This window comes from Stegostoma tigrinum, chromosome 30 (genome assembly GCF_030684315.1).
Source record: "Stegostoma tigrinum isolate sSteTig4 chromosome 30, sSteTig4.hap1, whole genome shotgun sequence".
Taxonomy (NCBI): domain Eukaryota; kingdom Metazoa; phylum Chordata; class Chondrichthyes; order Orectolobiformes; family Stegostomatidae; genus Stegostoma; species Stegostoma tigrinum.
The window spans coordinates 12,260,183-12,287,185 of record NC_081383.1 but is presented as its reverse complement, the minus strand read 5'-3'; the positions used below and the strand labels follow the sequence as shown (position 1 = coordinate 12,287,185).

General features: G+C 42.6%; 1 protein-coding gene across 1 annotated transcript in view; it reads left to right on the top strand.

Annotated features, from left to right (window-relative positions):
• The window catches only part of LOC125465975 (guanine nucleotide-binding protein subunit alpha-11-like), a 74,198-nt gene that overhangs the window by 34,794 nt on the left and 12,401 nt on the right, over window positions 1-27,003 (top strand). The window contains exons 2-4 of the mRNA XM_048560027.2: window positions 13,567-13,751; window positions 19,554-19,708; window positions 24,174-24,302. Coding sequence (XP_048415984.1) covers window positions 13,567-13,751; window positions 19,554-19,708; window positions 24,174-24,302 — 469 coding nt within the window. The remainder of the gene's footprint in view (window positions 1-13,566; window positions 13,752-19,553; window positions 19,709-24,173; window positions 24,303-27,003) is intronic.

Sequence of the window (27,003 nt, the reverse complement as noted above, 5' to 3'; positions counted from 1 at the left end):
CTAGGAGCAGGAGTAGGCTGTTCGGCCCTTCAAGCCAGCTCTGCCATTCAATAAGATCGTGGTTGATCTTTTCACGGGCTCTGATCCACTTACCCACGTTCTCATCATATCCCTTAATTCCTTTATTGTTCAAAAAAATATCTACCTTAACTTTAAAAACGTTTACTGAAGTAGCATCAACTACTTCACTGGTCAAGGAATTCCATAGATTAACAACTCTCTGGGTGAAGAAGTTCCTTCTCAATTCAGTCCTAAATCTGCTCCCTCTAATCTTGAGGCTATGCCCTCTTGTCCTAGCTTCACCTGCCAGAGGGAACATCCCCACTACTTGTGTCTTATCTATTCCCTTCATAATTTTATATGTTAAGATCCCCCCTCAATCTTCTGATGGTGTATGTTATGTCATGTGGTATGTATGTCGTGTAGCATGTTAGACTACATGACTGCTGCATCAATCCCAGAGCAAGTAAATACCTGAGCTGTAATCACTACAGTTACCTTGAGTGATAACCTCCAGCTGTTTTATGAAATCAACACAATTAGTATATGTTGCAAAGCATTAACTCCAGGGATTCAGGGCTCAATGCCATTGATTTATTGCACAGGAAAACAACGCATACGGACCAAATACTGAACTACAGGAGCAACCATCCCAACACCCACAAATGAAGCTGCATTAGAACATTATTCTAACAAACCACTACACACTGCAGCACAGAGGAACTACGCAGAGCAGAAGAAAATCACCTATACAGTGTATTCAAAAAGAATGGGTACCCTATGAACACAGTCCGCCGATTCCTCAGCAACAAACCCAAACAAACAGACAAAATGGGCTCAGAAACCATAACCACTCTCCCCTACATCAAAGACATTTCCGAAATGACTGCCAGACTACTCGGACTTCTTGGCATCAGGGTAGCCCACAAACCCACCAACACACTAAAACAGCAGCTAATGAACTTAAAAGACCCTATACAGACAACAAACAAAACAAACGTCATCTACAAAATACCTTGCAAGAACTGTGACAAACACTACATTGGACAAACTGGCAGGAAGCTAGCCACCAGGATACATGAACATCAACTAGCCACAAAACGACATGACCCACTATCACTCGTATCCTTACATACAGATGAGGAAGGACACCACTTTGATTGGGACAACACATCCATCCTAGGACAAGCCAAGCAGACACGCACGAGAATTCCTAGAAGCATTGCATCCCGACCGGAACTCCATCAACAAACACATTGATTTGGAGCCAATCTACCATCCCCTGAGAAAAAGAACAGGAAATGTCATCACCAACACAGGAAATGACATCACCAACCCAAGGAAACCTAACCAGATAAATAGAAAGCAGAACCAGCGCTTTGTCGGAGGCTCACTGATGATGTTACCGAGAATGGTGACGAAACGTCTGAAAACTAACCTTCCAGCTCAGCGAGCAAACTCACATCCAGAACTATGAGATAAGACGAAGTTGCAGATGGCATTGTTTACAGAGAAAATTCCAAGGTTAAAGTTTAGATGGCTGAAAGGGTAGTTTATTCATGCACAGTCATCAGACTATTGTCCTCAGCTAAGTGTGACTTACAGTGTTAGGCTTTATCATTGAGAACACTGATCAAAATTGATGTGAGTAACTATGCTTAGCTACAAATACATTGAGTTTGAGCTGTTTGGGGTTGGGGTGAGGGAGTTGGGCATTGGTAAGTGATGTGATGGTGGGAATTCTGCTTTTGATAGCTGAATAAAGCAAAATATATTGTGCCAGGTTTAGCACAAACAAGTACATAGTTTGCTGAAAGTAGTGTCACAGGTGGAACAAGGTGGCGAAGAAGGCTGGCCTTCATTGGTCACGACATTGCATATAGGAGTTGGGACATTATGTTACGGTTATATAAGTCATTGGTGAAGCTGCACTTGAGTATTATGTACAGTTTTGGTCACCCTATTATAGGAAAGACATCACATGCTGCGTGGCCTGCTGTGTTCATCTAGCTCCACACCTTGTTATCTCAGACTCCAGCATTGGCAGTTCCTACTATCTCTGAGATTTATGAGGATGTTGCCAGGACTAGCAGGTCTGAGTTATAGGAAGAGGTTGACCAGGTTGGGATTTTATTCCTTGGAATGGTGCTGGCCCGAAGGGCCGAATGGCCTACTCTAACACCTATTGTCTATTGAATGTAAGAGAATGAGGGATGACCTTAGTGAGGTGTATAAAATCAGGAGGAGCATAGTTAGGATGAATGCGTATAACCTTGGATGGGAAGGCTTTAGAGGGATCTGGACCAAATGCGGGCAATTGGAAACAGTTGACTGGGCAGCATGATCAGCATGGACCCGTTGGGCTGAACGGCCTATTTCCATGTTGTATTACTCTCTGACTCTATGACTTTAAGTGAGGACACTACCACTCCACCACAAAAATCCACTTGTCTTTCTGATAAACTGGAACACGCTGCTGAAAAGGATGGAGAAGCAGATACAATAGGAACTTTTCGAAAGGGAATTGGATCAATACTTGACAAGGGAAAACCAAACAGAGAGCTATAGAGAAATGGCAGGGGATGAGGACTAATGAGATGGCTAATCGAAACAGCCAGGCATGCACAATGGGCTGAGGAGCTTCCTGTTGTGATGTGAAATTCGGTGGTAATGTACTAGTTACTGCCTATGGGTTGCCACTTTATTCCTCTTCAGGATTCTTCAAATATTCTATCCCAAGTAATCCTTGTTCTATCAACATCCTTACTGCGTTGTGATCAGGGACATCATACCCATCTAATTCCTTCCCAGGTACCCCCTCAGTCTTCTTTTTCCTTCACAATTTGCATTCCATCAAAACCCCAAATATAAGATGACTTACCTGGTACATTGTCATTTGCAAAGCCCAGTGCACGCTGGAAGAACAGCACCTTATTTCTGCTTTGGAATTCTACAGCCTTCCAGGCCCAATGTCGAATTTGCCAATTTTAGGCCTTGAGCACCTTCCCCACACTTTCCCCCACTCCCACACACCAGGCTTTGTAATCACATGGTCTCCTATTACACACAACCCATTGTTAGCTACTAATAGTCTGCATTAGAAGCTATTCATTCCCCTAGGCTGACTATTATCCACTCCTTTGTCTATCTAACAGTTTCACTCTCTCTTGGGACACTATTCCCACCTATTGTTTACTCCTTATCCCCTCCTCCGACCCTATCTGCTGCATAAAAATGAACTTTTCCTAGCTACCCTCCATTCTGAAGAAGGGTCACTGGACCAAAACATTAACTTTGTTTTCTCTCCAGTGATATTGCCAGACTTGCTGAGAGTTTCCAGCAATCTTTGTCCTTCCTTCTGAAGGGAAATCTCTCTTGTGTTGTGAGAGATAATGGGAACTGTGTTGTGGCTAGTTTTTGTCCGTCAGCAATAAACAAAGAGACCTAGGATTGCAGGTGAATAGTTCCTTAAACGTGAAGTTGTACGTAGACAGGGTGGTGGAGAAAGCATTTGGCATGCTTGCCTTCATTAGTTAGAACATTGTGTATAGGAGTTGGGATGTCATCTTGTGGCTATGCAGGACATTGGTGAGGTCACGTTTGGAATATTGCATACAATTCTGGCCGCCCTACTGTATGAAGGATGTTGTTAAACTTGAGAGGGTGCACAAAAGATTTACAAAGATATTGCTGGGACTGAAGGATTTAAGTTATAGGTAGAGGCTGAATAGGATAGGGCTTTTTACCCTGGAGCATTGGAACTGAGGGGTGACCGTACAGAGGTTTGTAAAATCATGAGGGGCATGGATAGTGTGAATAACCAAGGTCCTTTTCCTAGGGTGGGAATGTCCAAAATTGGAGGGCACAGGTTTAAGGCGAGAGAGATTCAAAAAGGACCTGAGGAGTAACTTTTTCATGCAGAGGGTGGTGCTTGTATGGAACAAGCTGCCAGAGGAGATGGTGGAGGTGTGTACAATTACAACATTTAAAAGGCATCTGAATGGGTATATGAATAAGAAGGGTTTAGAGGGATATGGGCCAAATACTGAAAGTTGAGACTCGGTCAGACTGGGATGCCAGGTCAGCACAGACAAGTTGGGCTAAAGGGTTTGTTTCTGTGCTATATGACTCTATGACTTCATTACCTCCACTTCACTTCTAAACTTGAAATCCTAATGGTATTCAGCAGTAGAATATTTAGGCCTGCGTCACCTCCTCTTGCGCACCAGCACTGTTCTCATTACCCAACGCCAGCCTTTCAAACCCACGAAGGAGACTACCTGCAATGCATTGACAGAAGGTGTCTTTGGAAGGTGTAAGGCTGGTCCTTCTAAATTTTGCAACCAAAGCTTGACCCGGTGACTTTGAGGAAGTTGATCCCATTGTTTGGATGTTTCCACCTGCAGAAAACACTGGAAGAGGCCACGAGAACCAGTCTTGGAGAACAGAAGCCTCTGCAACACTGAGAGCTCCCAGTGCAGCACAGTCTTTGGAAAGCTGTCAGACAGGGTCATGCATAATGAACACATTGGCCCAATAGCACCACCAATTTTCATCTTACCGTGACTGAATTCCACATGCGTATGACCTCAGTGATACCCATGGCTGTGCTGTTCCATGACTACAAACACATCAAAGTAGGAAATCCCCTAAACCCTGTAATCTGGGGCTCTTACAGATGTGCTGAATCCAGGCCACAAGGGCAGTAGAGAGCCAAGTTAAGGCATTTCTATACTCTCTGGCCACTGCCAACTTCTGCTATTTATTAGAAGCTGCATATGTCATTGCTGGCAGATCCTTAACCACACAATGGCTCTGAGCTGTTCTGAGGAGTCAGTAGGAGCCCTGGGTACAAACCCCTCCCCTGTTCAGAGACAGCTTGTGCCCTGAGGTTCAGTTTATATTTCCTGTTCCTGGAAGGAGCGTCCAACCCATCGTTCGTATTTTATGAACGAGCTGGAAGGATCCAATCAACTGGAAAGACGCGACAGTATTGAACCAGCTATGTACTCCAGTTAGTACAGTGAAAAGTTTATAAGTCACCACTTATGGTGAAAAGCACTAGATTTGTACAAATTCCGAGACATTTATAATTTATTTCTTTGATGCTTGAAGTGGATAAAAGAACTGGTACAGATATCTCATGAATCAGACAAACTTATCAATTATATCACTCCAGAATTCTTTCTTGAACCTTTTGGGAGATTCGTTGACAACTGTGTATGGCATTGAAGTGGGAGAACATAGAACATAGAACATAGAACATTACAGCACAGAACAGGCCCTTCGGCCCTCGATGTTGTGCCGACCTGTCATACCGATCTGAAGCCCATCACACCTACATTATCCCATGTACATCCATATGCTTGTCCAATGACGACTTAAATGTGCATAAAGTTGACAAATCTACTACCGTTGCAGGCAAAGCATTCCATTCCCTTACTGCTCTCTGAGTAAAGAAACTACCTCTGACATCTGGCCTACATCTTTCACCCCTCAATTTAAAGCTATGCCCCCTCATGCTCGCTGTCACCATCCTAGGAAAGAGGCTCTCCCTATCCACCCTATTTAACCCTCTGATTATTTTATATGTCTCAATTAAGTCATCTTTCAACCTTCTTCTCTCTAGTGAAAACAGCCTCAAGTTCCTCAGCCTTTCCTCGTAAGACCTTCCCTCCATACCAGGCAACATCCTAGTAAATCTCCTCTGCACCCTTTCCAAAGCTTCCACATCCTTCTTATAATGCGGTGACCAGAACTGTACACAATACTCCAAGTGCGGCCACACCAGAGTTTTGTACAGCTGCAGCATAACCTCATGGTTCCAGAACTTGATCCCTCTATTAATAAAAGCTAAAATACTGTATGCCTTCTTAACAAACCTGTCAACCGGGGTGGCAACTTTCAAGGATCTGTGTACATGGACACCGAGATCTCTCTGCTCAGCTACAATACCGAGAATCTTACCATTAGCCCTGTACTTTGCCTTCTGGTTACTCCTACCAAAGTGCATCACCTCACACTTGTCTGCATTAAACTCCATTTGCCACCTCTCAGCCCAGCTCTGCAGCTTATCTATGTCTCTCTGCAACCTACAACATCCTTCGTCACTATCCACAACTCCACCGACCTCAGTGTCGTCTGCAAATTTACTAACCCATCCTTCTACGCCCTCATCCAGGTCATTTATAAAAATGACAAACAGCAGTGGGCCCAACACCGACCCTTGCGGTACACCACTAATAACTGGTCTCCAGGATGAACATTTCCCATCAACCACCACCCTCTGTCTTCTTTCAGGAAGCCAATTTCCGGTCCAACCTGCTATATCTCCCACAATCCCATTCCTCCGCATTTTGTACAATAGCCTACTGTGGGGAACCTTATCGAACGCCTTGCTGAAATCCATGAACACCACATCAACCAGTTTACTCTCATCTACCTGTTTGGTCACCTTCTCAAAGAACTCAAAAAGGTTTGTGAGGGATGACCTTCCCTTCACAAAACCGTGCTGACTATCCCTAATCAATTTATTCTTTTCTAGATGATTATAAATCCTATCCCTTTATAACCTTTTCCAACACTTTACCAACAACTGAAGTAAGGCTCACTGGTCTGTAATTACCAGGATTGTCTCTAGTCCCCTTCTTGAACAGGGGAACCACATTTGCTATCCTCCAGTCAGCTGGCACTATTCCTCTAGACAATGACGAGTTAAAGATCAATGCCAAAGGCTCAGCAATCTCCTCCCTGGCTTCCCAGAGGATCCGAGGATAAATCCCATCCGGCCCAGGGGACTTATCTATCTTCACACTCTGTAGGATTTCTAATACCTCTTCCTTGTGAACCTCAATCCCACCCAGTCTAGTAGCCTGTATCTCAGTATTCTCCTTGACAACATTGTCGTTTTCTAGCGTGAATGCTGTCGAAAAATATTCATTTAGTGCTTCCCCTATCTCATCTGACTCCACACACAGCTTCCCACCACTATCCTTGATTGGCCCTAATCTTACTCTCGTCATTCTTTTATTCCTTAAATACCTATAGAAAGCCTTAGGGTTTACCCTGATCCTATCCGCCAACAACTCTTCATGTCTCCTCCTGGCTCTTCTGAGCTCACTGTTTAGGTCTTTCCTGGCTACCTCGTAACCCTCAAGTGCCCTAACTGAACCTTCACATCTCATCCTAACATAAGCCTTCTTCTTCCTCTCGACCAGAGATTCCAATTCCTTCGTAAACCACGGCTCCCGCGCTCTACAGCTTCCTCCCTGCTTCACAGCTACATATTTATCTAGGACACACAGGAGCTTTTCTTTGAATGAGCTCCACATTTCTAATATGCCCATCCCCTGCAGTTTCCTTCCCCAACCTATGCTCCCTAAATCTTGCCTAATCTCATCGTAATTACCTTTCACCCAGCTATAACTCTTGCCCAGTGGTATACACCTGTCCCTTTCCATCACCTAAGTAAACATAACAGAATTGTGATCGCTGTCACCAAAGTGCTCACCTACTTCCAAATCTAACACCTGACCAGGCTCATTACCCAGTACCAAATCTAATGTGTCTTCACACCTTGTTGGCCTGTCTACATAATGTGTCAGGAAGCCCTCCTGCACACACTGGACAAAAACTGACCCATCTATAGAACTCAAACTATAGTGTTCCCAGTCAATATTTGGAAAGTTGAAGTCCCCCATGACAACTACCCTGTCTCTCTCACTCCTATCGAGATTCATCTTTGCTATCCTTTCCTCTACATCTCTGGAACTATTTGTTGGCCTGTAGAAAACTCACAGCAGGGTGACCTCTCCTTTCCTGTTTCTAACCTCAGCCCATAATACCTCAGTTGACGAGTCCCCAAACATCCTTTCTGCAACTGTAATACTGTCCTTGACCAACAATGCCACAGCTCCCCCTCTTTTACCGTCTTCTCTGCTCTTACTGAAACTTCTAAATCCCTCCCTCCTGCACCATCCCTGTAGCCACGTGTTCAACTCCTTTCTCTCCCTATTCCTTGCCTCGCTGGCGCGTGGCACAGGTAACAAACCAGAGACAACAATTCTGTTCATCCTAGCTCTCAGCTTCCATCCCAGCTCCCTGAGTTTCTGCCTTAAATCCCCATCTGTCTACCTACCTATGTTGTTGGTGCCTATGTGGACCACGACTTGGGGCTGCTCCCCCTCCCCCTTAAGGATCCCAAAAACACGATCAGAGACATCACGTACCCTGGCACCTGGGAGGCAACACACCAACCGTGAGTCTCTCTCATCCCCACAAAACCTCCGATCTGTCCCACTAACTGTGGAGTCCCCAATGACTAATGCTCTGCTCCTCTTCCCCCTTTCCTTCTGAGCAGCAGGGACAGACTCTGTGCCAGAGACCTGTGCCCCGCTGCTTTCCCCTGGTAGGTTCCCCCCCCCAACAGTATCCAAAACGGTATACTTATTGTTGAGGGGAATGGCCACAGGGGATCCCTGCTCTGCCTGTCGGTTCCCTTTCCGTCCCCTGACTGTAACTCATCTGCCTTTTTCTAGCACCTGAGGAGTGACTACCTCCCTGTAACTCCTCTCAATAACCCCCTCTGTCAAGTGACCTTGAGTATCAACCTGTTATGTATGCTGCTTGCACAGCAAATCACCCCTCTCTTTTCCCTAAAACTAAATAACCTACCTGTACCAAAGCTGCGTAGACAATAGACTGCATTCCAGAAGTGTGAAGGATAGCATAATTTCTGTTAACACTAATTCCTCATCATTTTGATTTAAGCTGAAAGCAAATGTTCTGCAACCAGTAACTCCATCAATGCCATGTCTGAACTCCCCCTGATTTCTTTGGCTTGTCTGCTAGGAACACCATGCAGTTCAATACTTTCTCTCATTGTCTTGCATTAGTTTGAAAACAAGACAACTGCTGCTGTCATATTTTTGCTTTATGTTATCAGACTGGTCTGACTTTCTGGCAGCTGAAATTAAATCTGTAAAATCCAGCTTCTGCTTGCATAAGGGTCATCTGACGTTTTCTGATGTGGGTGTAAAGTTTATCAATATGTTTTATCACATTAGCCAAATGAAAACCTGTGTCTTCAGCCTTCAATGGAAATTGGGAACAAGACATTAAACACAATTGTAATGGCAGGCAGGTCCCTTATGTGCAGAGTACAGCAGGAATGAGAAATGCCCATTCGTTCTATCAGGCTGGTTCGAACAGTCATGGATGGTCTTCCATGAAACTTCCACTGGTACACCTCCTAATGGAAGATTTTGCCTCAATACCTCTCGATTCTCTATCTGACAAGACGTGAAAACATTAAAAAGTTTGAAGTTTCCCCACCTCAATTGCATCCTTCTGCACCCAACACCTGAAACAGAAAATGGCTATTGGAACCGGTGAAACTTTTGAATATTTTCAATTATAACCATCACACTGTGAAATGTCTTTGTGGCTTGTTGATAAAAGTAGCACAATGATGGAGAGATGAACGATTCCTGTAGGGCCAGGATTGTCAGTAACCTGAGGGCTGGAATGCTCAGAGCAGGACTGTGGCAATGGAAAGGAAAGTTAGACTCTCTTAAGTTATCCTTTCTTTATCTTATTCTAAGTTAATGTGATTGGCACCATGAACGTACGGCGAAGGTACACACTTTTGATTGTTTTTTACATTGAATACATGTGACAATAAATGATTCAAATCTCACAAACGAAAACAGGAATTATTGAAAAAGCCCAGCAATCTGGCAGCAACTGTGGAGAGAAATCAGAGCTAACCCTTCAGGTTGAGTGACCCTTCCTCAGAACTTCTTCAGTTCTGAGGAAGGGTCACTTGACCCGAAACATTAACTCATTTCTCCCTACAGATGCTGCCAAACCTGCAGAGCTTTTCCAGCAGTTCCTGTTTCTGTTTCCGACTGACAGCATCTGCAGTTCTTTCAGTTTTTATTAACTACAATCTCACAATTCACTGTATAGTATCTCATTCTGAAATGGTTACACAAGTGTAGCTGCTTGGTTCTGTAATGGAAATTCTTCTAGCCTCCTGTTGGTTATCTCAAGTTGTTGTTTCTGCATTCTTCTATTTCTCCTCCATATAGCATTCTTGGTAATTTGAGGGTTGCTGTGTGGCGGTTTACATTTTGATGTTGCCATAGGAAGAGGGTAAGGAGTCATGCCCCATGTCCAGCTCAGCTAGAATGAGTATTGAACTCTCCACTGTTGGTGTTTCTTTTGCCCCATGAATCACATGCCACCCATCTAAGCTAATTACCCTTCCCCCTCCCTGCTGCTTCCCAGTTCTGAATTGCTTTGCTTTTACAGGCAGTGTCGAAGTGAGGAAGATCATATTGTAGTTTCTGCTCCCTGATACACTTTATCAATGACTGGAGGAAAAACTTATCAGTTCAAATTTGAACTGTGGAGCTTTCATTTACTCTTCTGATATTACTCTATCAGGTCATCTCCTTTCAAAACTGAAGAGAACTGGGTTTCTCAGCTCTTTCCCACCATCTGCAACTCCTGTTATGACAGGAATCAAGAGCATTTCACAGGCTGATCTGACCACAACGCTGTACCGTTTAAACATCGCAGATTGCATGTGGAAGTGAGGTATATTATGTGAGCAAAGATGGACAATGTTTGTGCAGAACAACCATGAGTGGCACCAAACAGAAAACCACGATGTCAGCCAGTGACATACAATTGTGTAGAAGGGGAAAGCAGCATATCTCAAAATGGGAAGTGATTCTACATATAAAATTCTCGCTCTCCCTTAAATATATAAAGCAAAATTTTCATTAAATAACAGGTGCCCATTTTTCAAAGTCTTCACTAATCCCATTCTACAATGTTTTTGCATTGTCTGTGTTGACCTTCCAGATAATGGTGGTAGGGGAGCTACAATTAACCACAATTGTAGGTTTGTACAATATAAAACACTTCAAAATTGTTATGGAAGATATTTAGCGCACTGTGGTAATGTCTCTACCTCTGACCCTGGTAAGCCTGCATTCACTTCCTCTGTCCTTACCACAGAAGAATCTAAAAATGTCCCTGAATGGGTTGAATAGAAAATCTCTATATTGTTATGGCCTGAATCTATACCCAGGTTAATAAATTGGTTTTGTTTTGCGCAGTGCAGCAGCACAGTTTTGAATTGGATTACAATCTTAATTTCAATTTATTTATCAATATCAGAACTGATCAGCCAAAATGATTTGGCATCTCGTGCACCCATACATTAAGACAGAAATGGACCTTCACAATATCTCCCAAATATTTCTCATGTATTTACTATATATTGAAGTGACTCTATGCATTCAAGATACAGCAGGTCAAAGTCATGTTGCTAATGGGCAATTGTACATCATAAAGAAGGAAAAATCAGTAAAACTGGTGAATGAGACATATTGGTACCACTCATCTTGTACTCTTCAAAAGGGAGAACTAGTGTGTTCATTTTCAAGTATTACAGCTTTCAAGCTGTTATGCCACTTCCACTGTACTGAGAATGCATTTATTTCCTTTCGTGCTGGTGTCTGTGTTTGTATAACAGATAAATAGTTAAGGGTGACATGGTGGCTCAGTGGTTAGCATGGCTGCCTCAGAGTGCCAGGAACCTGGGTTCAATTCCACCCTTGGGTGACTGTCCGTGTGGAGTTTGCACAGTCTCCCCGAGTCTGTGTGGGTTCCCTCTGGGAGCTCCAGTTTCCTCCCACAGCCCAAAGATATGCAGGCTAGGTGGATTGGTCATGCTAAATTGTTCATAGTGTTCAGGGATGTGTGGATTAGGGGGATGGGTCTGGGTGGGATGCTCTGAGAGTCAGTGTGGACTTGTTCGGCCAAAGGGCTTGTTTCCACACTGTAGGGATTCCATAATCTAAATAACTTATTTTAATTGTACCCAACCCAACAACTATCTAAAGCAGTCTTAGGCACAGAAAGTGAACCACAAAATGTTTCTTTTTTTTTAATGGGATGTGTTAAATAAGGCAGTAGCCGAGTCTGCTTCCCCAACGATCTGCTGCTACCATCCTCCGTTCAAAACGCCCAATGCTCTAGGTGTTTGAGGGGCTGTGAGAGGAAGGGGTTTACATTCTCATTGACTCATTCTGCAGTTTCCTGTTTGCTGCAGCATGCTTTTTGCATTGTTCCCACTTTTGAGAATTTATATGGCCCCCACCACCCCCAACAGGTTGGCACAGTTGTTGAGAACCACATGCAAGCCATTCACAATTTTATGCTGTATATCTTCTCCAGAAATAATAATAATTAAATAATAAGAGCATTTCTATGGCACCTTCCTAGCCTCGGGATGTACCAAAGCTCTTTAAAGCCATAGTATTACTTGTGAATTGTTGTCACTGTTATAATGCAAATCAATACAGGAAACTACTTGTGTCAAAAACAAGTTCTCATGAATTTTTTCAGGGATAGTAGGAACTGCAGATGCTGGAGAATCTGAAATAACAAAGTGTAAGAAAGGGTCTAGGCCCAAAACATCAGCCTTCTTGCTCCTCTGATGCTGACTGGCCTGCTGTGTTCATCCAGCTCTACACCTTGTTATCTCTCTCTTCATGAATGTGATGTGTTAATGACTAGATCATTTGTTTATAGCATTGCTTGAGGGATAATTAGCCAGGACAGTGGGCAAGATATCTTGACTCTTCTTCACATGGTTTGTGGGATCTTTTATATTCATGTGAGAGGGACGATGCTACTTGGGTTTAAGTCTTGACTAATAGATTAGCATTACTTCAATACTGTGCTGGAGCATCAGTCCAGATTTTCTGCTCAAATTCCTGTAATGGGACTTGAATATGCAACTGTGACTCAGAGGGAAGTGTGCTACCAACCAAACTGTAGTTGGCTCTTTGGCTTGCAAGCCTGGTGTACATTGCCTATTTGTAGTTATCCTGAAATTAAGGTGGGATGGGCCACTCTTTTAAAATCAAACTCACTTTGAACTCGAGGCAAGTGAGTTAGTTGCCTTGGAATATGTGTTTGAGATAATGTAGTATTAGGGTATTTGCTCTGATGCCCATGCACCAAATTATGATACTCTTTCGTAAATTGCTCTGTTATGTGTGGTACACTTAGCAAGGGAATTACTAGTCAAGTGCGATAAATAAAGTATAATGTAGCAGAGCTGTTGAAGGTTTTGATTCTGGACTGGTTAGCCCCAGATCTCAGAAATAATGGGCCATAAATGTCAATTTCCACCTCGACAGAAAGCTCTTACTAATTGTACCCTTAGAGCTCTGTAGCTCGCCTGTCTCCTCACATAACATTGTGCCTTTCGAAGTGGACACAGCAGGCTAGAGACATGCACCAAAGTCTAGGCTTCTCTGAATTTCCCTTCCCTTTCCTTTCCATCAACAAACATCTCCCGTTCTGGCCCTATCTTTCTGACACCAGCTTATCTCTGAAACCAGGGACTCACAGTGTAGCAAAGTTGCGTGCAAGACAATACAACAGAACAATACACTGCTCCTCATGGCTGCTTTGACAGTTTTCCGCGATCTGTCACAATTGAACAATCTAATTTGTACCTCACTGTCTCTGTTACATCAGGCACTGGAGAAAGTGGCAAGAGCACATTCATCAAACAGATGAGAATCATCCATGGGTCTGGATACTCAGAGGAAGACAGAAAAGCCTTTGCAAAGCTGGTCTTTCAGAACATTATTACTGCGGTACAGTCCATTGTCAGAGCTATGGACACGTTGAATATACAGTATCAGCTGCTGGAGAATAAGGTAAGATCGGAACAAATAATATTAAAAAATATGGGCAATGTAAGTCTTGTGATTTTAGATTGTGCTATTTTGGGATTGGATTGCCCATTTTATGGAATGATGTTTCTGCCATCTATATATAAACTGTTTCCAATAGATCTTCTGGATAGCATCCTAATAAGTAAGAATAGGATGAATTCTTGAAATCAATCCAGTGGCTTGTCTGCCAGACACCTTTTGAGAGGCTTTTCTTTTGAGAACCTTTTCTGATAAAGGGTATAGGCCTCAAACGTCAGCTTTTGTGCTCTTCAGATGCTCTTGGCCTGCTGTGTTCATCCAGCCCCACACTTTGTTATCTTTTGAGAGACTGCATTGGTTGAAGATTGGTGCCAACATTAATAAAAAAAACACATGGTAAAGACAATAGCCATTTCTTTCTATCAGCATCCCACAACAGCAAGTGATGAATGAACATTTAATCTTTTGTTTCAGGTGTTATTTGAGCAGGGATGTTAGCCAGACACCAGGAGAACTGGTTTCTGATTCTCAAATAGCTCCATGAAATTTTTAATGTTCATCCCAAAAAGGCAGACAGGAGTTTGGCACATTGAGCTGGCCAAAAGGCCACACTCACCCCATATTATAGAGATAATGGGAACTCAGATGCTGGAGAATCCGAGGTAACAAAGTGTGGAGCTGGATGAACACAGCAGGCCAAACAGCATCTTAGGAGCACAAAAGCTGACGTTTCGGGCTTAAGGGTCTAGGCCCAAAACATCAGCTTTTGTGCTCCTAAGATGCTGCTTGGCCAGTTGTGTTCATTCAACTCCACACTTTTGTTATTACCCCATATTATAGTTTTATTTAATGGTGTCCCTGCCCATGGTGTCCATCAACCTGTTCCATCGCTGGTGTTTAGAGAATGTATTCTCTATATGATGCACAGCAGCACCTGCCAGCGCTACTTCAACAGTCCCTCACATCTGCATAGTTTCTCCACCAGTAGGGACAAGGGCACCTTGGAAATACCATCACCTCCAGGTTACACTCACCCATTGGCCTTCCAGCTCCTTTACTGGTATTGGGGCACTGTCCTGCAATCCTTTGTCTGGCACCATTGTGGGAGAGCCGTTAACATCGGCACCGCAGTGGTTCATGTGGAGAAGGCCCACCAGCTGGTTGTCAGGGTAATTAGAGTAGGTAATAAATGAGGCCTTTGCAGTAAGGCCCACATCCTCAAAAACATTTTGTTTTGAATATGTTGCCTTCTGGTTCATGGGACAGGTTGCTTGTTAAAATATTGGAATGTTTTCATAAACTTTGGAACCATCAAAGATAAAGCTTTTCACTGCAGAATGTAGCTATAAACAAGAGGTAGTGAGAAAAAGGAGGAAGATGAGGTCAGGGAACTTCAGTGACAACAGGCAATTTTGTTTCAATATTAAGTTGTATGTGGAACAAAGAATAGGATCCTGACAGAAATATTACCTGTTTGGCAGAATGAAGCAATTGCTCAAATTAAATTATTTTCTTGCCAGGCAACTTCAAGTGGGTAATCTCACACCATATATCCTCTATCTACTTTTGCAAGTAAAGCATATTAGTTCAGGTAGCCAGCATTTATCAGCCGTGACAACAAGCAGCGTGGAAAGAGAGATAGAAAGGGACCTTGTTTAGAAGGTATTTCTCTTATAGGTTCTATCTATCCACAGTAACAGTCAGGCTTTTGAGACCACATTACACAAGGAGTGAAAACCTTTCTTGCTTCACTTCTGAATTATTCTGTTCAGTAAGAAGAGACAACAGAAAGATAAGATGCTTAACATCCTGAAAGGCTATCAGTGCTATTTTTTCCCTTTATACTGAAACCAGACAGCATTGAAATATCTCTTCCATGCTCACTTATCCCAAGCATCTGATATCTTCACTCAAAGACCAATAATTTATTTTAAAGTAAGGATCAATGACCTTTACCCATTTCCCTTTGATGTCTGAACTGCAGAAGCTGCACTTCCCGCTCATGTGCAGTTGCTGTGCCAATATTTATGATACTGCCGACATGTTTTATGTCAAACTTATTCTGCAACAGGGAACCTATCTGATCACGTTCTCTATGTTTAATCCTTATTGACTTATATACGATCTGTATGTTTCTACCATGTTTATTTCATTATGGGATGCGGGCATTGCTACCTGGACCAACATTTATTGCCCTTCTCCAATTACCGCTCGAACAGAGTGTCTTGTTACGTATATTCCAACCAGCATTTAAAAGCCAGCTACATTTCTGTGAGCATGGAGTCATATTTAGGCTAGCAGATTTCCTTTCCTAAAGAGCACAAGTTAACCAGATGGATTTTTAAAATAATTGACGGTAGTTTCATAGTAGTGACATTGCCACTGAACCATTGCCTCCCCTTATCGTTGCGTTCCATTCTTCATCCTCATCAACCTGTAATCAATTGTCAGTTACATACTGCTTTTCCTCCTCAAATTTTCACCATGAAAATTCCTGTTGGAATTAAGAATGAAATCTGTATCCTGCTATCTAATGATATATTCTCTTTGTACAGTCACACATCAAGCCTGAATAACTTGTCAAATTTGATTCGTACTGGATCATTTCAAGATTTATGCTGTGTTTTGGCCATGGAACTCTCTCTTGAAGCTAATATGTATTCGATGTTGGGGAAGTCTCTGGTCTTGAGCAGATACAGTCATCCAATTCACCCTTTATTTACACATGAGCAGTTCTTGACTTGTGCACTGCTCCATTCAGAGTCAGGTACTAGAGTGTCAGAATGTCCGACACTTACCCTTTTTATATGTCAGCCAGGGCTCTGTGATTGGACCAGATGAACTGCGCCAATCAGGGAACTTACATTCTATGATGACCAGCTGGCTAACATTGTTACAGTCACTACAGCGAGTATGCATCCACAAAGGCACCTTTGAGTCTATGCAGGGAAGCTTGCTGTGGTGGTGATAGAATGTGATTTGGGTGACGCACTAACAGCAGGAACAAAGTTATACCAGCTTGTTCTTAATCAGGATGGGCCAAGCCAATTTCCTAAACTAATGATAGAATAATGGAAGTGAAATTCTTCCTATAAATAATTGAACTGGAAATGGCAATGAATCTAGGAATTTTCTGTTCATCTGTGCTTTTGCATTAGACTCTGAATAACAATAATAATTCCTTTGGCTACATTGACATACTGAAGACTGCATCAAGGGACATTTCTCTGTTAACATCTTGATAAACATTCTTTGTTAATTGATGAAGGATTTAAATAGCTAAATAGAAATAGACTGAAAAGTTTCTGGTTATTACAAAAACAGCGTTCATAGTTGAACATAATAACAACTTTAAAAAGACATTCTGATTGAGGCAAAAAGAGCCTTTTGTTAAAATTGATAGATATTAAAATTGTATCTAGGCCTGAAACGTCAGCTTTTGTGCTCCTGAGATGCTGCTTGGCCTGCTGTGTTCATCCAGCTTCACACTTTGTTATTTTGTTAAAACTGAGTTCCTTTTTACTGTGGACTTCCCATACCCACTATTTAACAAGAAAGAATTGTCTATGTCCCAGATCAGCTGCATTTGGGAAGGAAACATAAGTTAATCTGAGTTTCAATTTTTTTTTCCAAGTTCTGTCAACTTTCACCAGATGGTTTATCTCAGATTCCCAGTATCCATGGATTTAATTTTAGCTGAAACAAATTGATTGCAGTCACAAATAGCTTTGTATTAGTGCTGCTCCCCAAGTTCAGAGAGGCAAGCCACCCATAGAGAGGAGACTGGCAGAATGTCCAGATCTTTGTCCGTTATTAATTGATAGCCTAGCTGTAGAATATAACCATTACCTCATATTCCAGCTGTGTGGAGGATGTTAGTTAGTTAGATATTAGGCATTTTAGAAACAATTGGATGAACCTGATTTCAATGAGCAACATCAGTGCAAACTTACTGCTCAGGGCCCCTGTTGTGGAGTACTGACAGTTTCCCTACCCCTGAACCAGGAGGCCCGGTTTCAAGCCCCACCTGCCCCAGAGATGTGTAATGACATCTCTGAACAGGTTGATTAGAAAAATAGGTTAAATTAACAAAGAAATTCAAACTTACTGCTAAAAAGGGTCTTGTTAGACAGTGATAGTGTGCCTACATCTTAGCCAGAAGGTCTAGGTTCAAGCCTAACTTGCTCCGCACTGTTTGATTTAAAATATCCAAACTTACTGCTAATTCCATTGATATTCTGTAATACAACACATGGATAGACTTGACATGTAAAAGTACCAGCAGAACAGTCGATTCTGAACTGGAAAACTGTGCTTCAAATAATATTAACCACATGCACTAAATTTCTTAACCATAATAAAGATGTGACCTGTTTGTCAGGTATTTATCATTCCAGCTCACATTTTGTTTCATCTCGAAAGTTAATTTTACAGATTCTCCTGAAAGGTTGAGTGTAATAGTCACTGTTGCTGAGTAGCTTTGAAGCTTGATCAACACTGAGTTAACTAAATTCAACCAGACCAGTGGTATGGATGCCAAAACTAACTACCGCATTGGTTTATGAAAGAGATAATGGCTGTTTTATAGCAACGTTTATTGGAAGTGCACATGCAGATGTTCATGAGCAATAAGATTGGGTTTGTTATTGATCTCCTCAGTATTGAGAGAGTCCAGTTGCTGTGGTGACACAAATGAAACATGGATTTTAGGTAAAGTGGTGCCCTGTGTTCCACTGAGCAATCCTTCAGTAAGGGATTAACTTTCAGTCAGGAAAGAAAACATTCAGTCTATTGCTGCAAGTGCTGTGTACTGTGCTAGTCCAACAGCCTAGAAGGCTCTAGGCCCAAAATGTCAGTCTTCCTGCTCCTCTGATGCTGCTTGGCCTGCTGTGTTCATCCAGCTCTACTCCTTGTTATCTCAGATTCTCCAGCATCTGCACTTCATACTATCTCTGGAGGAATGTGGTGGAACGTGATGAGAATGAAGAGTGAACAGGATTTATTTTTGGACAAGTTTCCAGTTGAACAATAGTAGATCTTCAGGCAGCTGTTTAGAGTAGTGCAGGGTCATTGTGAAGTTTAACAGGGCAGCGAGTGGTAGGAATGCCTGGTTACCAGTTATACACCCAAACTCGATCTTACTTCCCAAGCAAGTGAATGTTGGAAATGTCCCCCATTGAAGCGCAAGCTGACAAGGTCCACAAACCAGAATTTCAGCAGCAGAAGTGGAAAGAAGATCAGAATTATTTCAGGTTTAGAGTTTAAGGAAAATGCTGAGGTTTTGTATGATATTGGCATTTGGTGTCATCCAATGGACATTGGAATTTTCATTGTGAAATAGTCTTTTTTTGTAAAGTCAATCCCACCTGCAGCCAAGTGTAATTCTACATGCTGTCACTTGATATTCCTGTCATGAGTGTGGGAATAGGAATATAACGAAGAAAAACCAACAAGCAGTGCTCCAGATGCAAGATTATGTATTCATTGCTCAGTGATATTCTGTGACATTTTGAATGAATTATAATTATAATGAGGAAAGAAGGAATAGTTGACCAGAGTGGCTGACCTATTTTGATCCCAGTTTTCAAGTTACATATTCAGTTATGTTTATAGCTCCAATATGAACTCACATCTCCACTGTTAAGATGGCACTATGTACATAAACTTGTCAATGTGTAATTACATAATGTTGCTGTTGCATGTCTTTCTGCTTAACTTCAACTGTTGTAGCAATTTAAAGCTTGTTGAATTCGGGGAATCAAACCTGTGTTAGTGCTGCTATTTGCATTCTTATTTAATTCACAGGAAAATTCTCAGGTAATAAAGGATTTAGAAGCTTATAAGATCACTACTCTTGAAAAGAACCATGCAGATGCGATTAAGAGCTTATGGAATGATCCAGGAGTGAGAATATGTTATGAACGACGACGAGAGTACCAGTTGCTTGACTCTACAAATTAGTAAGTCTTTTTTTATTTTTTATTTTTCTTTCAGATGTTCCCTTCTGTCCAGGAATTCACTTAATATTTGCAATCATGCCACTAATTGTAACACAAGCAGAAAGTGCTGGAGAAACTCGGTAAATCTGGCAGAATCTGAAGAGAGAGAGGAGAGTTAACTCTTTGTCAGAACTCAATCAATGCACGTTAGTTCTGTTTGCCTATACTTATCTTTAGGGTGGAAGAATGAAGGGAAATTTGCTTCCACAGTTACATTGGGGTTTTGCTTTGCCTCTTGGTCTCTATCCCAGCAATCTTTAGAATTACACCTCATTACCTTTTGAACTGAGTTATATTATTAGGTTTAATGCTCTTCTGTGACAATTGTTTCCACATAATTATTTGTTCTCTTAATTCTTTTTAATTGAAATAATAGATAGGATTTTCATCTCAGGATTACCCTGTTCACAGATTTTGGTTTTGATTTTTATATAGCCTAGATTAAACCTGATTTGAAATTGGCTTGTTGCCTGTTCCAATCTTTGGCCCAAGTTTAATTTAGGCAATTGGCACTCCTTCGAGAATAAGGTAGTGACCTTACTAATATTCCATAATGGCAACATTAGGAGCCCTGTATAGTTTTCCTGTCATTCACCACAGTTACCTCAGTGTCCTGAGTGCTGGGTGTAGCAGGTTGGGAGGCAGCTACCGGCAATGTTCTCTGAAAGGGATTATAACCAGCAGTCACGCGAACCGTGGAATTGGTATTTTGTTCATTCCTCTCGGGATGGTTAAACCTTAGAGACTTCTGCAAAGTGAATTCCCTGCTGCAGCTTTGCATACTTACATAAGAGGAAATGATGCCCTAGTGGTATTATTGGTAGACTATTAATCCCGAAACTAAGCTAAATGTTCCGGGGACCTGGGTTGAAATCCTGCCATTTCAGAAGGTGGAATTTGAATTCTGTTGCAAGAAATCTGCAATTAAGAATCTAATGGTAACCATGAAATCATTGTTGATTATTGGAAAAACTCATCTAGTTCACGAGTCCCCTTCAGGAGGGAACTGCCATCCTCACCAACATGTGACTCCAAACCCACAACAATATGGTTGATTCTCGGTTGCCCTCTGAAATAACCTTTCTTCCATCATAAGGTCAGAAGTAGGGATATTTGCCAATGATTGCACAGGTTTAGACTCCTCTACTGTGGGGAAAAGATCTTGACTATTCATGCTATCCATGCCCCGCATGACTTTAAAAAACACTTTAAGATCACTCCTCAGCCTCTGATGCTCCAGTGTAACTAGCCCCAGTCTATTCAGCCTATCCCTATAGGTCAAACCCTCCAAGCCCGAGAACATCCTTGTAAATCTTTCCTGAACCCTTTCAAGTTTAACAACATCTTTTTATAGCGGGGGACCAAAATTGAACGCCATATGCCATAAATGCCTCAACAAAGTCCTGTACAGTCGCAACATGACATTGTAACTCCTATGCCCAAAGCACTGACCACTACCTGGACTCCATACCCAAAGCAATGGGGTTGACTCTTAACTGCCTTCTGGGATGGGTAATAAATTTTGGCCCCACCAGCATTGCCTTCATCCTGTGAACTCAGAAATCCAGCTATTAAATTAGGAGTCCTAGTCTCACCTGTGGCTCACCTGTGAAGTGCAAGTTCATCGACTCCTGCCGCTCTCTATCACTTGCTTTATTTTCTATAGGTCATGGGAATTACTGCCAAGGTCAGCATTTATTGCCCATTCCTGATTACTCATGTAAAGGCAATACTGAGCCACCATCCCAAACAGCTGTAATCCTTAGGGTGTAGGCACAGTGCTGGTAGGAAGGGAGTACCAGGGTTTTGACCCAGCACCAGTGAAGGAATGATTATATATTTCCAAATCAGGCTTGCGAGTGCCTGGAGGGAAATATTCAGCTAGTGGTGTTCCCATGAATGGCTACATCCCTAGTTCTGCTAGGTGGTAGAGGTTGTGGGACTCGATAGTCCTGCATAGGGTCCTTGGTGAGTTGCTGTACACCTTGTAGATGATACACATTGCTGCCATTGTGTGTTTGTGGTGGGTGTTGAAAATGGTGGATGGGGCGGTGGCTTGCTTTGTTCTGGATGGTGTTAAGCTTCTTAAGTGTTGTTAGAGCTGAACCCATACAGGGCAAGTGGGGAAGATTCCATCACATTCCTGATTTGTGTCTTGTGGATAGTGGGTTGACTTTGAGAAGACAGGAGGTGAGTTATCATTGAAGATTGTCCAGCTCTTACAGCCATGATGTGTATGTGGCTTATTCAGTTCAGTTTGTGGACTTCACTAGTCCCCAGGATGTTTGTATTGAATGTCAAGGTGAAATGGTTAGCTTCTCTCTTATTTGAGTAGGTGGTTGCCTGGCACTTGTGTGGCATGAATGTTATCTGCCACTTATCAACCATGGACAAAGGCCAGTATCTGAGGATCCATGTACAGTTAATTATCTGACCTATTTCTGACATAATGGTGGAGGGAAGGTCATTGCTGAAGTAATTGATGATGGTTGAGCTTAAGACACAACCCTGAGGAATTCCTCCAGAGATGTCCTGGAGCTGAGATGACCTTGAGCAACCACAACCATCTTCCCTTGTGCTAGATATGACTTCAACCAGTGGGGACGATTCCCCTGAAATGCTTTTACTTCATATCTGTTTGGGCTCCTTGATGCCATGAAAATAGAAATTGCTGGAGAACTCCAAAGGTCTGATAGCATCTGTGGAGAAACAGCAGAGTAAAAATTTTGGTCCAGTGACCCTTCTTCAGATTTCCAGCACTTACAGTTCTTTCTTTCTTAACACCCTTGATTCCAGACTCACTCAAATGTTGCCTGGGTGTTGAAGGCAATCACTTTCATCTCACCTGAGGAATTCAGATCTTTTGCCCGTATTTTTGGGCAAAGGTTGTAGGCACATCATGAGTTGAGTAACCCTGGCAGAACCCAAACTGAGTAACAGTGAGCAGGTTATTAGTGGATGAGTGCTGCTTGATAGCACTGTCAGTGATGCCTTCCAACACTCTAATGACTGAGAATGGACTGTTGCAGCAACAATTGATGGGATTAGGTTTGTCATGCTTTTTGTGTACAGGACAAACTGGGGCAATTTTCCACATTGTTGTGTAGATGCCAGTGTTGATGCTTGGCAAGGGACACGTCAAATTCTGGAGCACTAGCCCCAATACTATTGCTAGAATATTATAAGGACCCATTGCCTTTGTAGTATCCAGTGCCTTCAGGCATCTCTTAAGTGAATCAAATTGGCAGATTATCAGCATTTATAATGCTAGGACTTCTGGAGGAGGCCAAAATACCCAACTACTCAGCACTTCTGGTTGAAGACTGTTACCTAGTCTTTTAGATAGAGGTAAAAAATTAATTTGCATCTTAGGAGCATAAAAGCTGACATTTCAGGCCTCGACCCTTCATCAAGCTTTTGTGCTTCTAAGATGCCGCTTCGCCTGCTGTGTTCACCCAGCTCCACACTTTGTTGTCTCGGATTCTCTAGCATCTGCAGTTCCCATTTTCTCTAAAAACTTAATTTGCTGGGTAACCTCAACAAGTCTGGCAGCATCTGTGGAGAGAGAACACATTTAACCTTTCTGACCCAGGGACTCTTCATCAGAATGGGGAAAAAAGAAAAGTCAGAAGAAGGATCACTGGACCCAAAGGCTAACTCTGCTTTCTCTCCACAGATGCTGCCAGACCTGCTGAGCTTCTCCAGCAATTTCTATTTTTGTTTCTGATTTCATACATCCACAGTTCTTTGGATTTTTCTTTTACACAGAGGTAACAGGCTGCCCTTGTCACTGAGGATGGGCCATTTGTGGGGCCGCCCACTCCAATTGGTAGCTTAAATTATGCATGATTGGATGATTTGGATCTCATACATCAGTTGCAGGATCATTAAGCCCCGTCTATTATAACATGAAATCCGGTAATATTAAACTAGAAGCTGGCGTGTTGGAGACCAGCAGTTGCCAGGTTCCAGGTTTTTGAAATTTTAAGCATCCCAATTTTAACCGAAAGACTTGACTACCTCCACTCCCCCACCCCACCCCAACCAAAACAATATGGGTTGTTTTGTTCTCAGATTTGAAATGTTTTTAACTTGTTAAAGAAGGTTCATACTTACGCCTGTTAAACAATCTCCTTTCTAAAACTGTTAATGAACAGTTTCCATTTGGAATTACTATCTCAGGCCATTTCTCAGATATGTACATCAAGAAGAAATGGGTGATAGTCTGGTACTGTGCATGTTGGGGATGATAATGACACAAGTGAGTGATCTTAATGTATCATCTTTCCAGTGATTCCCCCCCTTTAAATAGTCAGTCTATGTTCATATACTTCAGTGCTATAGCTTAAGGATACAAGTCTACTCATTCATCCTTTCCATTCTGCCCATCCGCTGACTCACGGGTGTCCGGTCATTTCTTTTGCAGTTACCTGACTGACATCGATCGTATTGCAGCCAGTGATTACATACCAACAGATCAAGATGTCTTGAGAGTTCGAGTACCAACAACAGGCATCAATGAGTATTCATTTAACATGCATCATGTATCCTTAAGGTAAGCAGGAATTATTTTCTTGGAAAGAGAAGAAAGGTACAAGTTATAGGGGCTACAAGATCTTTGCTCAATAGAGCTAGCAAAATAACCTCGTTAATCACTGTAATTTCTTTGCTAATTGTAGTGAATTAAATAAAATATGTCTTTTGGAGTGGAGGTCGTCAGTGTTTCAAGAAATAGAGAAATATACAGTGTAGTGATGCGATGATATTTTATATGTAATTTTCCATGTGTCTGCCGGTAACTCTCGCAACAACTAAAGTATGCTTTGCCAGGGAGCTTGAAACCCAGCCCAGCAATGTAATTTTTAATGTGCTTTATTTCCATCTCTCTCTGTTTTATTCCTTCTTTTCCACTCTCATTCTCACTTTCTATCCTTCCTTCCAATGAACCCCAGTTATTGGACCCTTATCTAGCCCAAGGGTGACATGGTGGCTCTGTGGTTAGCACCGCTAACAGCACTAGGGACCCGAGTTCAAGTCCATCCTTGGGCAACTCTCTGTGTCCGTTTCCTCCAGGTGTTCTGGTTTCCTCCAACGGTCTAAAGATGTGCAGGTTGGTTAGGTTAGCCATGCTAAATTGCCCATAGTATCCAGGGATGTTCAGGCTAAGTGGATTAGCCGTGCGAAATGCAGGGTTACAGGGATAAGGTAGAGAGATGGGTCTGGGCGGGATGCTGTTTGGAGGGTCAGTGTGAACTCAATGGGCTGAGTGGCCTGCTTCCACGCTGCAGCGATTCTATGATTCAATTCCCCTATTTCATTCCTTTCTCACTTTCACTGTCATTTAAACTTCAATTGTTCATGGGAGCAAAACAACAACAAAACTGGACTGATAAGATTCATTTCATGTGCTTTCTTTCTTTCCACTCTGTTACTATCTCTTCTGCAACTTATCTAATTCACAATCCTCACTCCATCCAGGACCATGGACAGAAATTATGGGCCCCACTGCTGTTCCTGGGCCAGGGTCCTAACATCTCCCCCTCCCACTCCTCCACCCAACTTGAGTACAATGAGAGATAGTAAGAAATAGCGATGCTGGAGTCAGATAACACAGTGTGGAGCTGGAGGAATACAGCAAGCCAGGCAGGATCAGAGGAGCAGGAAAGCTGACGTTTCGGTTTGGGACCCTTCCTGCTCCTCTGGTGCTGCCCGGCCTATTGAGGGCAATGCTGCCCCGAGCCCCAGTCTTTGGACTGTAATCCATCTCCCTGCCCTGTGTGCTGGTTGCACCCCTCACATTTCTTCTCTTGCAGCCTCTCCAACTCAAGATCCCTTTGTCTCTCATCCCTCTCTCATTCTCCCTACCTTTCCTCCTCTTTTCTCATCCCCACTGTCATGTATAGTTTAATTTAGCTTGGAGAGCGTAACTGCACCAGAGTCAAAGAAATCAAACAGGACATGGTACATGAAGAAATTGACAAACCCTGGTTATTATTTTTAGTAAGATCACACGAAACAGGAATAAGTGTGGACCATTTGACCTATTAATCCAACTCTGCCTTTTTATAAGACCATGGTGGATTGTGACCTTGACCCCATTCTGCTGGGTGTCCCCCCGTCACAGGCAAAAACCTCTCTCATCTTCATCATTGACAGTCCCTTGCAGACGAGGATGACTTTCTTCCACTCTCAGGGTAAGCCTATAGGTGGCTGTACAAACTGATGTGGTTTCCGCAGTCTCTGTTACAGCAGGGGCAGAAGGTGGTCACAGGGAGGGGTGGGTGAGGCGTGGATGTGTCAGCACGCTCCTTTTGCTGTTTTCATCTGGCTTCCACTTTTGCCTAACGGCAAGTCCTCGAGGTGCTTGACACCTTCCCTATGCTCCTCCACCACTTTGGACGGTGTTGGGCCAGTGATTCCCACATGTCTGTGGGAATACTACACTTCCCCAGTGAGGCCTTGTGGGTGTTACTGAAATGTTTCTTCTGCCCACCTGGGGCTTACCTGCTGTTTCGAAACTAGGAGTAGAGTCCGTGCTTAGGGAGTCTCATGTCAGTCATGCAGACAATATGCTCGGCCGATTACAGTCGATCAAGGGTGGTCAGTGCCTCAGCGTTGGGGATGTGGGCCTGATCGAGGACACTGTTGTTGCTGTGTTTTTCTTGCCAGTAGACTGGCTGGATTGTGTGCAGGCAGCGTTGGTGGTACTGCTCCAGTGCCTTGAGATATCTGCTGTAAACAGTCCAAAAACTCTTTAACTCACGCTTGAATGCATTCAATTGTGCCATTCTATGTGGAACAATTAGTACAATTAGAAAGTAGTTTTCAAGTGAACAGGGAAATTGCTGGCGTCTGCTCTTCATAAAAGAGGGATGTCTCCTAATACTGGTTACACTATGTCTGGGAAAGCATTGCAATAGTTGAAATCAGGTATAAGTTTTCACATAAGGTTTATTACTTGAGCAGAAGAAGTAAATAGAATCCAGAATCTTGTGGCCAAAGCTAATGATTTACGATCCATTCATTTTGCTGGATCGAATATAAGGGCCACAGGTCCACAATTTTATGACGTGTGCTATACAAATCCACCAGGAATTTTCCGTTATAGACTCAGATTTCAATGCAATTAAATTTGCAAAAAATTAACTACATTGGATTCATTTAACTGATGTTGGGTGGGGTTCTACTGAATCTCATTGGAGCCACTGAGTGTGATTGAAGGAATCTAGAAATCTATCTTAGGTTTTTTTTTGTTA